Source organism: Dermacentor albipictus, chromosome 1, assembly GCF_038994185.2.
Source record: "Dermacentor albipictus isolate Rhodes 1998 colony chromosome 1, USDA_Dalb.pri_finalv2, whole genome shotgun sequence".
NCBI lineage: Eukaryota > Metazoa > Arthropoda > Arachnida > Ixodida > Ixodidae > Dermacentor > Dermacentor albipictus.
Window position 1 is genome coordinate 133,039,958 of NC_091821.1, and position 17,638 is coordinate 133,057,595.

General features: G+C 44.1%; 1 protein-coding gene across 1 annotated transcript; it reads left to right on the top strand.

Annotated features, from left to right (window-relative positions):
- The first annotated feature begins 155 nt into the window (after positions 1 to 155).
- SmE (Small ribonucleoprotein particle protein SmE) lies at positions 156 to 15,763 on the top strand. The gene is made up of 5 exons (XM_065424516.1): positions 156 to 334; positions 648 to 674; positions 1,762 to 1,824; positions 5,594 to 5,672; positions 15,569 to 15,763. Exons 1-5 carry the CDS (start codon positions 278 to 280, stop codon positions 15,625 to 15,627), a joined length of 285 nt encoding a protein of 94 aa, XP_065280588.1. The 5' UTR covers positions 156 to 277; the 3' UTR covers positions 15,628 to 15,763.
- Positions 15,764 to 17,638: the final 1,875 nt, after the last annotated feature.

Here is a 17,638-nt window from a genome sequence, read left to right on the forward strand (position 1 = left end):
ATTATATTAAATTTCGTTAGAATAGAGCTAACTTTGACAACAATTCATTTAACTTAATAAAATATTATTGTAATTTATTACTTATATTGTACACAAAACAAATTTAAGAGAAGGTAGCAGAGAGTTCGGTCATTTTATGCTATAGTTTTTTGGGTTTTGCACTACAGGCTATCGGCATCGTCAGCAATTCGAACGACGGAGTTGGCGCTGGTCGCGTGTGTCTTTCGTACAAAATTCGTAAAGTTTGTTTGGACGTTTAATTGCTATATCAATCAAAATGGCGTTCAAAGGAGGCCCGGGGCAGAAAGTCCAGAAGGTTATGGTGCAACCTATTGTATCCTTTTTCCGTGTGAAGCCACAAAAGTGTCTCGCAGGCGATTTCCCGGCTTTGGCCTTTTGTCTGTTCTCGTCAAGAAAAGAATGTCACGTTATGTCTTGGTACTTGCGCTACCAGCCCTCGCGAATCTTCGATAAGCAAGTTTGGTCAGGTCTGTTTAAGTACCTTTACTGCCACCCTACCGGTGCATGTCTATTTAAGTAGCTACTATTTCACTGTTTAACTTCAGCGGTTGGTGTTCTTGTTTGACTACGAGGTAACATTGCGACGGACTGGCGTTGCTGTTTCTCCCTTGACGTTTTCATTTCAGAACCTGATCTTCAGATATCTGCAGAATGTAAGTAATAAAGTTGTTTGTAGGAGGTAATGTTTAGTCTTGTGACATCAGTACTATGAAGATAACCTATCCAGGGGTTGCTAGTTAGTCGCATTCTGTGGGGTGTCTTTTCTTAATTGTAATGTTGTTAGAAGTTCAGAGTTGCTCTGTTTTATTACTGTTACTAGGTGCAATGAAAATAGGCAGAACAAACGGATGTTAACCTTAAAAATTGGCAAGAAACCATAGAACGTATTAGTCAAAAGGGCCCATGAAGGAATGGGTAAATCACCTAGCAAAGTGTAAAAGAAAAAGAGAGGAAGATAACCGGCAGTTTTACAGCTGTACAGTACGCAACCTAATAACAGATGGCCATGTGGTTCTGCGAGCTTGCTGAAATATCTTCTATAGTGAACTATTGCTGGGATAATTCAGGTTATCATTACTTTCTTATAAACAATCGCTGTTGCTGTTGTAGGTAGCTTCGATCTGGAACAATCAGACCTACCATTAAAATAGAATAAATTTGTAGATCGAACCAGTGTGGTTGCATTCGAAGTGGTTCAAGGTGGATGCATTGTCAGACCTGTTCTATGCTTTATGGCACTCCATACTGGTTGCTTCAAAGTGAACTGGAATGACTACAAAGGTATACAGCAGCAGTAAGGTTTATTATGAGACCCCAGTGTGCGTAAAGACACTTGCCATGATGTAGGGGCTATCGCGTTGTGCTGCTAAACCTGAGGGCGCGGATCAATACTCTGCTACGGCGGATGCATTTCGATGGTAGCGAAATGCAAAAGCACTCATGCATCGTGCATTGGGTGCATGTTAAAGAACGCCTGGTGGCCAAAATTAACCCAAAGACCCCCCCCCCCCCCCTCTACTGTGTGCCCCATAATCATTTTGTGGCTTTGGTATGTACCCCAGAATGAAAGAATTATGTAAAAATACCTGGTTATCACAGTTACAAATCTGTGTGTCCTCGAAATACAGCTTGAATGCTTTCTTTCACAACCTTTTAAACTTGCTGGAGTGCTTAGAAGCAACCAGTCAAAATGCCATTAGAGAGTAAACCATGCCAACAGTGTCACTGTTTTGCTTGCAGAGAGCACGGATCCAAGTTTGGCTGTATGAAAATGTTCACTTGAGAATTGAGGGCCACATCATCGTAAGTTCAAACTATTTGAAATACTGCATCTTAGATGGATAATTTTGTGCGTGATCCAAGGTGTGTGTTTTGGAAAATTCTTGTGCTTGTTTGGTACGAATGTATTTAAAGTGATGACATTCGAGTAAACCATTTTCATAGTTAAAATGCCTACCAGAAACCTTGTTGTGAAACTGGTATATCGTATATGCAGTTTTTTGGTTTTAGCTTGAAGATGCTTTGTAGACATGTTACCCAATGCAGTAGCTCACTGGCCATGGCAATGTGCAACTCTGTTTGATGCCTAGCCATAACAGCCACGCTTGGATTAGGGTGGAATGCGTAAGGTTAGTGCAGAGTTTCCCACTACAGTGCCTCTCATAGCTCAGAAGTTGCTTTGCATTAGTAAACACAATAGTGTAATTTTTGTAAGCATAGAAGTTTGATTTGCTTTGGTAGTATTTAATAAATGGCATAATCTTGCTCCACAGCATATGTGTAATTGCATTATTATGCATAAGATGGTAACCTCTTTGCTGTTAGTTTGGGGAAGGGGTGCTATAATTACACTATATTCTGGGAGCTGCATTCTTGTTATGACCTGTCTGGTAAGCTAATGTTTAATGTATAACCAAGGAAAGGCAGAAATACATTGTTTTCACAGAGATAAAAAGTGTGCGTTTCTTCAGCTAAATGCTGGTCTTCAAGTGTACACATTTTGAATAGCAGAGTTAAAGCTGTGTACATAAGTTTATGAAAGAAAGAACTCCCATGCACTTAAGGTGCATCAAGAGACCACCGCATACTGCAGTTGGGAATGCTTATGTGCTCATTCATTGGACCCATTTTTCTCAAATGCACAGAGCACATACCACTAAAGAACCATAGAAGACAGACCCGCCATGATTGCTCAGTGGCTATGGTGTTGGGCTGCTGAGCACGAGGTCGCGAGATCGAATCCCGGCCACAGTGGCTGCATTTCGATGGGGGCGAAATGCGAAAACACCCGTGTACTTAGATTTAGGTGCTTCTCCGTACGGTCTGTTGGTGAAGCGCATTCCCCGGCACTTCATCCACACTCTCGAGATATTGAATAAAAATGTATTTGTAAAAATTTGCTACTTTTCGGAATTTCAGATTCACGGTTGCAAAATGTGTTTTCTGCAATTGCTGCCACTAATTAAATATCTACAGGCACTATTACCAAAATTTGCATGCACTCGACAGCTTCAGTATTAGCGTAATCTGCTTCAAAATGCAGCTTAAATATAGCTTAAAATACAGCTAATGTTGCTTAAGACATTGCAGTACAGTGCTTGTGTTTCTTGTGTTCGGTCGTCGTTTTGAAGTGTGCTACCATATTCCATTATTCCACCAAAATTCAAGTTGGCTTGCTCCAAACTGCTTCAAAATGCAATTTTTTCTGCTCCAAACTGCTCCAAAACGCAGTTTTACTTGCTCCAAAAATTGCTCCAAAGTGACTTTGGGCAGTCCCCCCCCGTATATAATGTTTGTTGTCATCCTAATGCTGGCATTTATAAATCTAACACTAACAAAAATACAGATAGTAATAGGAGAGCGCCATGCTAAGCGAGCGCTCAGTTGGAGCACGGGCGAACATGCAAAAATGCACCTAATTTAACGGGAGCATAGCAGACGACAAAGGCAAGTCCCTTGTCTGATGTCACTGGAGTTCCGTTCGCAGCTGCGCCATCGGTCACGCACGAGGTTAATCGCTGTGTCAGCGCTTCACTAGTTGACATTGCTTTTAATTACGTGTGCTGAACTTTAGTGTTCTGTGCAGTAGTTGTCACTGTATTACATTATGGCAGAGGTTCACTGTGTTGTCTGCAGCAACTGGTCACTCTTGATGCATCACGTGGTTATGTGATGCTGCTTGTAGCTGGCGCTGCTCTGTGACTGGTCACAAGCAACCCCGGTAGGAAAGTTGTTTGAACCCACATCATTGTCTTCATGGCTGCTGCGGCAAGAAAATATTCAGCAGAGCCCATCCTACGACGACTGTCAACGTTAATGTCATCAGCAGTAAAGCAATGTAGCAACAAACTGTATTGCTGAAGACGCCTTCATTTACAAACTGTAGTAGGGAAAATGATCTAAGCATGTTAATTTCATTAATATACTGCAGGATATTGTGTAGTTTTTCTCGGAGGTTTTGTAAAAGTAGCTTTCGTATTCTGGCTCCCCATAGCCATCCCCTGAATAAAAGTAAGGGTAGCAACATTCCTTCACTATCTTGCTGCCCGAGCTGGCAAGTGAGGGCATGTAAGGGGATCTAGGGCTTATGCGTGCCTCCCTGTTGATGAAGTGGAGTCGTATAGTTGTGCTGGCACCATTTCCGTTTAAACAAGCATGCAGATGCTCGCGCAAGGCCAGGCACTTTTTTCTCTTACTCACGCCAGCGCCATGGCAGTAGCTGTTCGTCATAGTGAGCAGCCCTGCAATCGCAGGGATTGCGAGTCCTAATATTGCAGTGATCACAAGTGCTGCGAAGTGCAATTGCTCCAATGAGAGAGAGCAAACTGAGGGTGCGAGCAGTGGCGTAGCAACAGGGGGGGCCGGGGGGCCGTGGGCCCCGGGTGCATGGGGCCAGTAGGGGGGGGGGGGTGGCATATACCTCTGAATACACCCGAAAATTGTCGATATCCTCGCCTTCCTCGACTACAGCCGGGGGGGGGGGGGGGGGGTGACAAAGAGCTAAGGGCCCCGGGTGCCGGACGACCTAGCTACGCCACTGGGTGCGAGTGGCACTGGAAAGCACATGTGGTGAGGAGACTCCAAAGAGAGGAGGAATGTTGCTACTTTTACTTTTGCTTATTCAGGGGGCATACATCCAATCACTCAATGTGAACTTCAGATATCTCGGTGCTTCTAGTGAGTGGCAAAGTGAAGTCAGTCTCATGTAGAATCTTAGTTTGAACTAGTTCGTGCTGTTACACCACCTAGATATGTTTTGAATAAACCACTGTGGTGTTCATTAGCCCTGGCTTCTTGAAATCTTCTGTTGGAGAATACCTCCAGTCGCTCCACTAGCACTCAGTACATAAATAGTAGAAAGAATACTTTTTCAACGCTTCTTTAATACTGCCGAATGTAATGTTTAGTCACTCTTACCCCACTTAATCATATGAGTGCTCTAAATTAGAATATACATGCTCCAGAGTGCTTCACTATTAAGGTATATGTGCTACAGATGGCTCCAAAATCAAAATTGGTCTGCTTCAAACTGCTCCAGAATGAAGCTTTACCTGATCCAAAAATTGCTACAAAATTACTTTGGGCATTCTCACCCCTGCTATCTCCTCATGGGCATTCGTGGTGCAGCGCTCTTAAGTGTCGAGTTGCTGTGTGCTTGAGAACACATGTGACAGGGGTTCGATTCTGTCCATCATTGGAGATAAAGGACTTTTTTTTTGTTATTAAAAGTCGGGGAGAATGGTTAGGCAGACATGGACATGCGCTGACCAGAGAGTGGGCAAAATATCCTTAGAGTGCTAATCGCATTACAAGCAGGTAATCCCCACATATGAACATTCATAAATCTGCACTCTTTGAAACAGGCTGCAGTGCTACATCTTGGATTTAGTGCTTTTCTAAAATACCCTGGAGAAGTGCTATTGCATTTCCGCTGCCCTTGGCCAAATGTTAGCCACACCAGTTTCTTTGGCCGTTTTAAGCAGCTTGTCTTATATAAATTATCTGTTTTCTTGTAGTCTTTGTGTGTATGCAGTGAAAGCTAAGGTAATTAATTATATTGACATGCTTCCAGGGCTTTGATGAATATATGAACCTAGTGCTAGATGATGCAGAAGAAATCTACACCAAGCCAAAGTACCGTAAACAAGTTGGTAAGTTACGAAGATACTGTTCTTTTATCCAAATCACGAAAGGTAGGTTTAACATCAGGCAAGTAGAAGGGCAAAGTCCCTAAATTCTGCTGGTAATGGGCCATCAAGTGTATGAAATTGAAGCTTTATTTTAAACTTTTCAGGGTTGTCTTAATGTACTTCGGTCGTTTACCTGGGTTTTAGTTGAAGCACATGGCTTCATGTTTACCACCTTACACCTGATGACCATTCGTGAAAAATAAACAATGGCTGAATGCAGCTGTAGTGTTTTCTTCTTGCTTTGCACAATCTAAATCAACCATCACTCTTAGTCCCAGCTCAGCTGTGGTTTACAGTTCATGTAGCCCATCTATGGGGTTAAAAGAAGAAAAAAAATCAAAGGCAAAGCCGGGAAACGACGCTGCTCTTAGGATTGCAATTTTGTACACTTTTTTTTTTACCATTGGTTGAATTTCTGTAGCCTTGTTTCATGATACGCAAAGGTTAAAGCTATCCTGAGTGCCTCATGATCGAGCACAACATTCTTGTGTCCGCCGATACTGATGCTTATCGCACCACACTAGTTAAGTCGCGAAACCTCACCAGCCATCCTACTTGACGAAGCCTTGTACGATGCGGCGATAAATAAATGCAGCCATATATCTTTCAAAGGTTGCTTGGAGGCACTTTACTAGCGGCGCGCGAGCACACATCTACAGTCGCCGACCGTTTATTAGGACCTCACGGGGACTGCGAAAATGTCAGAATAAACAGGTGTTAGAAAAAGTAGATTAAGAAAAAAAAATGAAATCCTTTATTTCCACGCACTTATTCAGGCTCGGCAGTAGGCTTGGAGAAATCGTAAATGCACCATTGCACACTGTTCCGTATATGCGCAATCAGATAAGCCTGAATCTCGGAGAGGGTCGTACGGTCACTATAGGCAGCTGAAAGCACAGTCACTGCTTGTACACGGTCCGCATACGACGGCAGCGTAGCACATAGTGCGTCATCTTCTGACGTGGAGTTGTCGTCCAGCAGTGCAGCAGAAACCTGACGAATGATCTCGCTGTCGTCGAGTTCTGCACATGTCAGTACAGCAGTGTCAGCACCTGTGAAACTGTCAAATGAGACTGTGTCCAGAATCGCAATGCAACCACTGCGCAGGTCTTGGCAGAACATTTTCCGCGTCAGGGAGCACATCAGAAGGCAACAAATCCTGGGCCTCCCGGCACCTGCTTGCCGGCATTCCCCAGCACAGTCTGCGCGGGCACTGTTGGCGCCATTAGACACTTGACGCGGTTTCCATATGCCGCATTGGATCACCAGAACCTCGACACTGCACACAAAGCAAACACCACCATGCCGACACCAGTCGCACAAACGAAAAACTTGGCCTGCTTGCAACGTTGTGAGTGAAGAAACAAATTGGCTGCTGGATTGTCTTGACGTGGCTTACTAAGCTGACACCGGAACTGCTGTAGAGCCACTCTATCAAACCAGGCAGAAACGATGATGATGAGTGGGGATTTGCAGGAGCACCACTTTGTGGGGCAGCAAGGAGGCTCCGTTAAAAATGGCATTCAGCAAGTCTAACCATGCACTGGTCAGAGTTGGTGCATGGTGCTGTCAATCAAGTTGGCTCGAGGAGTGTCCGAAAAATCAGACGGAGAGGTTGCAAGGTGTCCGAACTTTCGGCAGTTTATATACGTTATGATCTATGTGGAGAATGGCAGTGCCGCGAAGCAGACCGAATAATCGAGCATGTCCGAATTTTTCGAGTCCGAAAATCAGTCGGCGACTGTATTTCATATTTCACGTATTTCGCAGGCTTTTTTTTCTTGGAAAACACCAGTCTCACTTCAGCACAATTTAAATGCTTGATTCGGAGGTTACTTAAAGGGACACTAAAGTTTATTATGAAGTTAAGTTAAAGGGATAAAGCAATGCTCTAGAACGTCGTAAGGCATCAATATAATCGCGAACAGAGCTTTAGTAACCGAAAAATTGAGGTAAATGCATGACACGATTTGAGACCCCCCAGTGACATTCTGGTACTAGCCCGATGACGAAGGCACTCCTCATCATAATTTATGTCACTAGTACTCAACTGCTCGTATTAAAAAGAATGTTTCATTAGGTTATAAGACGGAAGAAAATGCTACTTGTCTACTTCTGTTCGATTCTAAGAAAAAATATTTTCACGTTACCCTTCAGTAGTATGGGTGGTCGAAAGGTTTCATTTTCGCTCGACTCTGCGCTGCACGTGCTTTTGAGTTTCAGTTGTTTCGTTATCGCGTCGTGCTGCGCTGGTTCTGCTGGCTCGAAAAACTTTCATTTGGAACAAGCAGCGAGAATGCCACGTTCATGTGATATCATGGGATGTGCGAACGGTCCGCGGAACTTGGCCAAGGAAAGTTGCAGCGGTGAATCTAACGTTACTAATCACTGTGAGCCGACGAGTTAACCTCTCCGTTCGAAGTGGTTAAGTGTCGTACCTCTGCCACAGCGCATTGGCAAAGAGCTGAAAAATCACATAGTGCGCTTGCTGCACTTTCGCCCGGAGGATTACGAGTTCAACGCCGACTTACTGAAGTCGTGTGGAGTGCCTTTCAAAACAATGCTTTCCCGTAGCGCTGTTCCGTCGGTCTTGCCTGCATTCTCCGAAGCGCAAGAACAACTGCAGGTCGAAGACGGGGCGGTGAGGGCGGCATTTGGCTTTCACAAAGGAAAAACTACAAATGTGCGAATATGTACAGCCATGACATACAGTTGCTGTCGTAGTAGTACGCAACGACGCCGGCAGTGCGAGCCCTCGGCAGCAGGTCACGTTCATCAGTGCTTAAATCGCTGAAATCGAGCCCAGCATCGCCAGCCAATGTGTCGTCAGGGTCGTCCGTTGCAACAAGCGTCAAAGTTGGCGTCATAAAATCAAGAACCAGCTTATCGTCGCGCGCTTTCCCTTCCACTAGCCACCATAGTTCCATTTTCACACTGCTCTGTTTCTGGCCGCGCGTTTGCTTTTTGCGCAGAAAAGCCGTAGTGCCATCTGCGGGCGCCGTTTTACTCATCGACGGCGCAACGTCACTATGAGACCATGACGTCCCCACTCCTCAATCGGAGGGCGGGCGATTTGAACTGCGCTAGAGGTACGCAGATGCTTCAGAACGCATTTTCTCTTAAAATAAGTCTCTTCTTCGCATGAAACAAGCGTTTCGAGGTTTCTGGGATAGTATTTCAACAGTCCTCGTTGACTTAACATTAACCTTTAGTGTCCCTTTAAGGTGCCCTACGACTTTGTGATGACATGTTTGCAATTCAAGCAATAATTAGAAAGTTGACTAATTAAAAACAGTCAATTAATACTTCGTGATGAAAAAATACTGGCTGTAAGTACATACGATTGCCACTACTATGCAGTTGGTACGATTTCTCTAGAGCTCTTGTTTTTTTTTTTAAATCTTGGTCCAAGTTAAAAAGGATTCGCGGTGTATCCTCACCTCCATACTTGTATTTTGAAGTGCACTCTGTCAAAAGCTCTGAAGCCACTGTGAGATTTTATGTGGAATAGCTTTAGCATTAATGTATTCTTGTGTATAGCGTTGTGCAAAAAAAAAATATGCTTTATTTCTAAGTGCATCTGTCGTGTACACTATAGGCAAATACAGTGAAAGCTCGTTAATTCGAACTTCAATAATTCGAATTTATGGATAATTCGAACTGTACGATTTGGTTCGGCCAAGCTCCACAGAAGTCTATGTATAAAAAAGTCCGTTAATTCGAACACGAGAAGGTTCCCTCACGGATAATTCGAACTACGCTCGCCTGGCACATAGCCAGAGAAACGCGCCTACTGCCTACACACAAGGCTGTATTGCCTCTGAAACGGAGAGAACGGCGAGAGAAGGCAAAATCGGAAAAAAATCTAACCGACGCGGGGTCAGCCAGAAGGCAGCGGCAGCTGCCGCCTCTCCGTTCTACGTAACCTCCAAGACTTCTTGCCCGGTGCGAATCTCAGAGGCTTTGCAAATCTTGTATAGCTGCTAATGTTGTGCGGAGATGGCACGGCAAGCTGCAAAACACAGCGAATCAAGTACGTCGCAGCTGCGCTTGCAATCAAGAGCCAACGAATCAGGGCCTTCGCCACCTTCACATGTTCAGCGTCTTTGTCTCGGCAGTCTTCATCGGTTGGGCACCTCTGTTTTCAGCTTAGGAGGTATCGGCCGTCGCGATTCGTTGTGATGGTGTTAAGCCTCGGCTAACGTTCGTTTCGGTGGACATCGGTGGTGTGGCACAGTCGGATCCAGAGCTTCGTCTTGAAGAGGGCGTGTGCCCGCGGCACACGCCATCACTTTCTGACACACCAGATTTCTGACATGCCCTAGTGCTTCCAAATCGCAGTGTACTGTTGCCCTCCTTCACTTTCGTTAGTTCGAACTTTCGTTAATTCGAACTGAAGCGGCTTCCCCTTGCGGTTCGAATTAACGAGCTTTTACTGTATTCAGTCAGTACGGGCTGTTAAAATGCCATTCCAGAAACCTCGCAGCATTCATTTCGTGCTAAGAAAAGACTTAGTTTAAGACAAAATCGTGTCTAAAGGGTCCGCATACCTTTATTGCAACTCAGATCACCCGCCCCTGAGCGGGAAGTGGTGACATTGCACTACTATCACTATCCTTTACTGCTGTCTGTGAATCAAATTACACCCGACAGATAACCCTATGGTTTTTTGCACTAAACGTAAATACACTGTCATGGAAAAACCAAGTAAAGAAACAGCGTTGAATTTACCACTGCAGCTGCTCTTCATCAAGTGGCATGGACCATTTGGTTATCCCACGACATCACATGGACATGGCATTCTCTACTACTTTCAGTTCGTGTGAGTTTTGCAAGCCAGCAAAACTTGCACAGCTCTACGCGATAATGAAACTAGTGAAATGCGAAAGCGAGGCCAGTGCAGAGTCGAGCGAAAATGGAACCTTTTGACCGCCTGCATCGTTGTCAAGGGTAATGTCAGTGAGTTTTTTTCTAAAAGGTGAATAGGGTTGGACAGGCAGAATTTCTTTCCGTCTTATAATGCAATGCATTGGTGTTTTTGTCACAAGTGTTTGAGTACTAGTGATGTAATTATAACGAGTGGCTATGTCATCTGGCTAGTACTTGAATGTCCCAGGGAAGTATAAAATCATGTCCTGCATTTACTTCAATTTCTCAATTACTAAAGCTCTGTTCACAATACTACTGACGCCTTAGACATTCTCGAGCATTAGCTTATCACTTTAGCTTTATTTAATATATACCTTTAGTGTCTGTTTGAAGGGCCCCTCACCAGGTCTGGCCATATTGAGCTGACAAGCGCAGTGCAAACAATGCATGCTAACGATTGCATGCTAACGATCATGACTGCTAATTATTACATCCCTATGTGCTGTGGAAAGAGCCTAAATTTCAAACCAAACACCATTTGCCTTTTCCCTCTTGGGCACCACGCTCCCAGCCGTCGACATATATCGTGCAAGTCTGCCTACATACATGGCAGTGCTGTGTCACTCGTAGTGACACGTGATGTCGAGAATCATTCCAGGCAACATCAGTTATTTGTTTAATTTGTTGCTGCAATAGATGAATTAAAGTTGAGAAAAATAATACAGCCTACAAACAGAATGTATCTGCTTGTTCCCCCATCATGCAGTCGCGCATGCAGAGAATGCAACTGTCATTTTCTACGTTGTTCCAGCACCGCGATCATGCTCTTTCATCATCTCATGCTTGCCTCATTGTTCATGATTGTGGCACTGATAAGGTGCTCTCATCAAAATCGTCCGCTGTGTAAAATGATACAAACGCAGCAGCTCGTGCACAAGACCGTCAACATAAGTGCGCCGCTCAGCAAAAACGTGAGAGAGGGAAAGAATGAAAGAAGGCTGGGCCAGTGATGTATTCGTCATGCAATTCTCTTCGATATGGGAGAACGCTGGGAAGGAATTTCGCTTGCGGAGGCTAAATGGGGCAAGTGCAGAGCGTCTATGTTGGCGGTGATGCTTGCCTCCTAAAATCATGGGTTCGCACCACCTCAAATATTTCTATCCCTGCTATTAATGAATGAATTAAAAAAATTGTTGTGGTAGAACATTCCTTAGAGGGCACATAACAACTTCGAGCGTATGACCAAAATTTGCTATTGGGCCTGTTGAGGGGCCCTTAAACTCTAAGAAGCGTTATGCTGCAACAATTTCTCAAATTGCCTCATTAATAGCAGAGATGGAAATATTTCAGTGTCGCGAACCTGTGATTTCGGGAGGCCAGCTCTACTGCCAAGCGAAATTTCTTTCCTACATTCTTGCATATCGGACCTCTAGGATCGCATGAAGCATACATCACGGGCCCCCCTTCGTTTGGTTTTCTTTTCTACTCTCATTTTCGTCGCGGCACACTTCCACAGATGGCAGCATGCATGAGCTATTGTGATTGTCTTGTTTCGTGCTGCGCATGATTTTGCGTGCTGTGCACGAGGACACCCGACTAGTGGTATAAGTCAGTGCTACATGAATAATGAAGCAGACGCAAGCGTATCACAGAGCATGATACTGCACTGGAACACGGTAGAAAATGACATACAGTCGAACCCGGTTATATCGAACTCGCAAAAAAATGCCTATCAATTCGATATAGGGCATAATTCGATAAAAGCCTGCTAAAGAATTGGTGTTATAAAAGCACTTTATTGATGAAACTAGATTAGCTTCGCATAAAATAGTCCTGTATATTCTTCTGCTTGGGCAATTTCGCTGCCTGTGATGCACGCACTTCTCCACATTGTCTAAAGAGTCTGAGCAACTGAAGCCGCAACCTTTCATATTCGCGCAGAAGTGCCAAACTAGTGCAAATGCACCAATCACCTTGGATGATGTCGGCAAAAGATAGTTGTTGCTCTCCTCTTTGTGCCCATTATCACTTGTGCTCAGTACAATGTTGGCAATGTAGTTTTTGTTTTTGGGCTCTCCCATGGGCGCGGCACCATCATCCACACTCAAAAACTCGTCGACCGTTGTTCTGTCAACGGCTTCTGGAAATTCTGATGGCTCGCTCCAAACTTCGGCGACACAGGCAACTGCTTTGTCGCACTCACACTCATCAAAATTTTCAGAGTTGCCACCGGGCACACGGAAGCTGGCACATCTGAAGCAATTGCGGATGAACCACTTGCACATGGCCACCTTGACGTCGTCGTGCGTACGTTTTGGGCGCCGCGGGCACCGGGTCGCGAGTTTGTCCACTTTAGCCCTAATCTTCCCCTTATTCTTCCTTCAAGATCGTGCTAAGCATGCTCCTCGGAATCTTGCACGCTGCAGCGACATCCTACTTCTCACCACATTAATTTCGATTCACGATTTCGAGCTTCTCGGTGAAAGGCAAATTTTGTCGCTTTGCGCTAGCCATTATGGCAGCACTGCGGGAGAAGGCCTACAAGGTGCATACACAATGAACCAGAACAGCAGCGAGACCACTCGGACTTGCACCATATTGCACGACGAGGGCATAACAGACTCTGATTGGTTGTTTGAGCAAGCACTGCAGGTGGGCCAGGATCATTTTTTGCAGGGGTGTCGACGGCTTGCACGATGGGCACGTTCACAGTGCAGAGTAGATGGATGGAGCCGTGCTGCTTTACGTTGTATATATCGGGAGTAGATGCTATTTTTGTTTGGTGTAAGCGTAATCTTTGCATATATGCTCATTGTAACTATACCATGTTCAGAAATTGTTCGATATACAGATTAATTCGATGTAAATGGGTTCAGTATAGTCAAGGTCGACTGTAGTTTCAGTGTCTGTGCGCACGACTGCATGACATGGGAACAAGCAGATGAAACGGAAGTACATCTCTCGCTGAAGTACGAAGTGAAACAAAAACATGCAGACATTCGGTTTGTGTGTTTTATTATTTCTCTAAGCTTTAATTTGTCTTTTCAAGCAACATTTTACACAAGTAACAGACGTTGCCTTGAATAATTCTCGAGGTCATGTGTCACCATGAGCAATGTGTACAGCAGAGACACGTGTATGTAAGTGCACTAGCGCATGTACAGGGTCTGTTCTGAAAGTAGTAAGACTGTTTTTTTTTCCTGGGCGGACGAGAGGCGGTCTGCGTGCACAAGATCGGTGAAGGGGTTATGGGGAATGCTGGGAAAAATCGGTAGTCCGCTCTTGGTCGTTGAAGATAGCAGGTTGCTTGTACCGTGAACCCCTGTCGAAACGCCTCGTCATGGAGAATCATAGAGCGTTTACTGGATCAGCAATATGCGATCAATTTTTGTGTAAAGCTTCGTAAAACGCTGAGCACGTGCTGGTGGGCGAGTTGGTTATGCATGATTACATCGAAGGCACCAAATTGTTGTCTCGTGTCTCCTTCCTTCGTCCGTTGTTTTATTTGGCGCCTTCATTGTAATCAATTCGTAAAACGGGCAAAGAGACTTGCGACATGATTAAGGAGGCCTACGGTGATGCTGCCATGGGTAGATCAGGTGTTTTTGAGTGGCACAAGCTGTTCTGAGAAGATAGGGAAAGAGTGGAAGATGACGACCACTCCGGACGCCCTTCGACCAGCAGGACCAGCAAAAATGTGTCACAAGTGAAAAATTTACTGAACAGTGATTGTAGGATGAGTATCAGAATGATTGCTGATAAGTTGAGGATTCCTCAAACCCAAGTTTTTGAGATCGTGACAGAAAACTTAGCCATGAGGAAAGTGTGCGCGAAGTTCATAACCTAAGTGTTGTCAGAGGAGCAAAAGGCCAACCAGAAAGCGATCTGCCAGGATCTTCTTCACCATGTGAATGAGGACCCAGACTTTTTGAGCAATGTAGTGACCGGTAACAAGACGTGGGTGTTTGATTACGGTCCTGAGAGCAAGCGGCAGAGCTCAGAATGGCACACCCCTTCTTTCCCATGCCCCAACAAAGCACGAATGAGCAAATCCAAGCAAAAGTCCATGCTCATTTGCTTTTTTGATCGACATGGAGTCATCCACAAAGAGTTCATACCACCCGAACAAACTGTTACTGCAGTTTTTTATGTGGAAGTCCTCAAAAGTCTCAGAAAACACATTGTTCGTGTCCTCCCAGCCATCGCCAACAATTGGCGGCTGCATCATGACAACGCGCCGAGCCACACAGCATTCTGCGTAGTGGAGTATCTTGCCCAGCACAAGGTGGCAACGCTGCCTCAGCCCCCTACAGCCCCGACTTGGCCTTGCCAGACTTTTTTCTATTACTGAGAATAAAATCAACGCTCAAGGGGAAGCATCACAGATCGGTAGAGGCAGTTCAACAGGCCGCGACGAGAGAGCTAAACAGCATTCCGGTCCAGGTGTTCTTGGAGGCGTACGAAAACCGGAAAACTTGGCAGCAGTGTGTAGATGCGGAAGGCTGCTACTTTGAAAAATTCTAATCGCTTGTACAATTCTCACAAATTTTTTTTCTTTTTTTTTAATGAGTCCTACCACTTTCAGAACAGACCCTGCACGTCATCCTCTGGCTTGCAGCGCGGCGGCTGCGAGAAGGGAAAACGGCGTTTGGTTTGAAATTTCAGACCTTTCCATGGCACGTAGCAATGTAATACTTAGCAGACATGATCTTTATCGCACATTATATGCTCTGCGCTTGTCAGCTTTAAATGGCCAGACCTGTTGAGGGGGCCCTTTAAAGAATCAGCTTTGCAGAGATGGCATTTTGTGCAAGCTTACACAACTTTACCTGCTGTTCATTCTTTGTTGTCACCCTTTGCACTGTGTTCATCGACATTTATTAATGAATGGTGCATTGCCAGCTGTCTTAAAGCATGTAGATTGCTGATCTGCTGTTTGAACCATTCAGAAATAGTATTTCTAATATCATTTTTTTTTCTCCTTTTAGGGCGGATCCTTCTGAAGGGTGAAAATATCACACTGATTATGAGCACGCAGAGCATGTGAATGAGGCCAAGTGGTCAATGGGTCGTGTCCAGGAGATTTGCATCTTTTGTATTTTCATCTCATGTACATTAGGTTGAAGTCAGTGTGGCCGCTTCACAAAAATGTATCAAGTACCATAAAATATCTGACAGAAGTCTCTGAGTGTCGAGCCTGTTTCAGCCGTAGCAACAAGCTTTGCAAGATGGTTTTGCTCTTCTCTTCTGTGTTTTGATACAGGTCACTTGAAAGAAATTCTATGCTTTCTTTGCCTTTCTTGTGGCCGCTTCACAAAAATGTATCAAGTACCATAAAATATCTGGCAGAAGTCTCTGAGTGTCGAGCGTGTTTCAGCCGTAGCAACAAGCTTGGCAAGATGGTTTTGCTCTTCTCTTCTGTGTTTTGGTACAGGTCACTTGAAAGAAATTCTATGCTTTCTTTGCCTTTCTTGTGATAGAGATTGCACATAGAAGTGCTCTCAATCAGGTCTTCTGTTGAAGCTGCTGTTGCTTCATACTGAGGCTTTCTGTCCTTTTGATACTGCTGGCATGCTGCAAGGCAAGTCTGATGCAGCATGTACGATACCCATGATAACCTGTCCTGTTCTGTGACACTGCATTGTCTTTTTACCTCTAATGGTGGACTTGCAATGCAGTCTCTCCAGCTTTTGTAAATGCAGCTGGCCACTAGTGGGATCTTTTTTGCCGACAACAAAAGTGACTCGAAAACTGTAAAACAGGGAAGGTGACACGAGCTTGATGGCTCTTAAATCCTGTAATGACCATACGCAGTTTCACGTCACCGAAAATTGGAACAAATTGTTGAGTTAATTCTGGCTATAGAGAGCACATGCAAAAAAAGAATTTGTTCAGGTTTAACTTGTTTAATTAATTGGTTTGCTAACTGTCCACCATTGTAACTTTATTCCAGCATTTTAATAACGGAACTGTGAGCTTTTCTTTAAATTTCCTGGCCTTCAGTGAGCATTTTCAGGTGTCAAGCTTAATGTAGCATATAGTAGGTATGTTGGACATTGCAGGGTTAATGGATTTCATGTGTTTCGAGCGATTTCCAGTGGCCGTTTCATCTGAAGTAATTTCAGTATAGGCTGTCTGCATTACTCGTTTAGTATCTTAGCTGAGCAATGCGTACTTCTCTTAAAAGAGTGCTTGTTGCTTTAGCCATGTTATGAAATTCATTGGTATGTTCGAATTGAAGAATCTGTGATGTGAAATTTAGCATATGTGCATCTTGTAAATATATGGGTCATCATATAAACTACTGGACAAGTGTCAAAGAGTGCACAAAATAAAACATGTAATGCAGCCTATTTATCAGGCAACTAGGTTAACTGCTTTATGTAATGCTATTCTTAGTGAAAATCTGAACTCAAGCTCAAATGAAGGACTGCTAAGGGTCAACTACTCTTGTGCAACTCCTGTGTGAACATGGCACCACTCTTGACATCGTTTTTGCAGAGGAATATTGAGTTCCGCTTTGGGATGTTATCTTTAGGAAGTCACGTTAATGCGGGGAAAAAACATGTTTTTCATTATTTATAGAGCAATATGTAGAAGTGGTACTGTGGCATTTTGTGACTGAGATTAGCTGAGGAGCTGTTGCATTGGCAGAGAATGTTTACAATTTTTAGTTTTATTAGTTTGCTTCGGCTTATTGCACTGTTACTGTTGCTGAAAGTTGTCAGAGTTGTTTCCTGGCATTTGTAAAACATTGACAGTACTAAGGAAGACAAGAATCAAAAACTGCAAAAGATGCCATTGCACGCCAAAGTTTGACAGCAAACATGTACTGGGTTATAGGCGCAAATTTTTGCATACAGTAAGCCAATAACTGCATCAGCACTCCTATCAAGATCTTAAAAAAGCAAATTGGTTAATTGAGTAAGAGGATGCGTGCGTCATGGGTGATCATGAGTGATGTGTTTTTGGATTTTGTTGCGAATGAACCTTTCAAGCTTATAGTAGTCAAACTTCTTCAAAATGAGCTAATGGATATAACAAAGTAATCAAAATTT

What these genes read in the sequence shown, in the direction of transcription:
- SmE (XM_065424516.1), top strand. Translation starts at nt 278, where the DNA reads ATGGCGTTCAAAGGAGGCCCGGGGCAGAAAGTCCAGAAGGTTATGGTG. An exon ending in GAATTGAGGGCCACATCATC is followed by an intron (nt 1,825 to 5,593) that starts GTAAGTTCAAAC and finishes ACATGCTTCCAG; the next exon opens with GGCTTTGATGAATATATGAA. An exon ending in AAAGTACCGTAAACAAGTTG is followed by an intron (nt 5,673 to 15,568) that starts GTAAGTTACGAA and finishes TTCTCCTTTTAG; the next exon opens with GGCGGATCCTTCTGAAGGGT.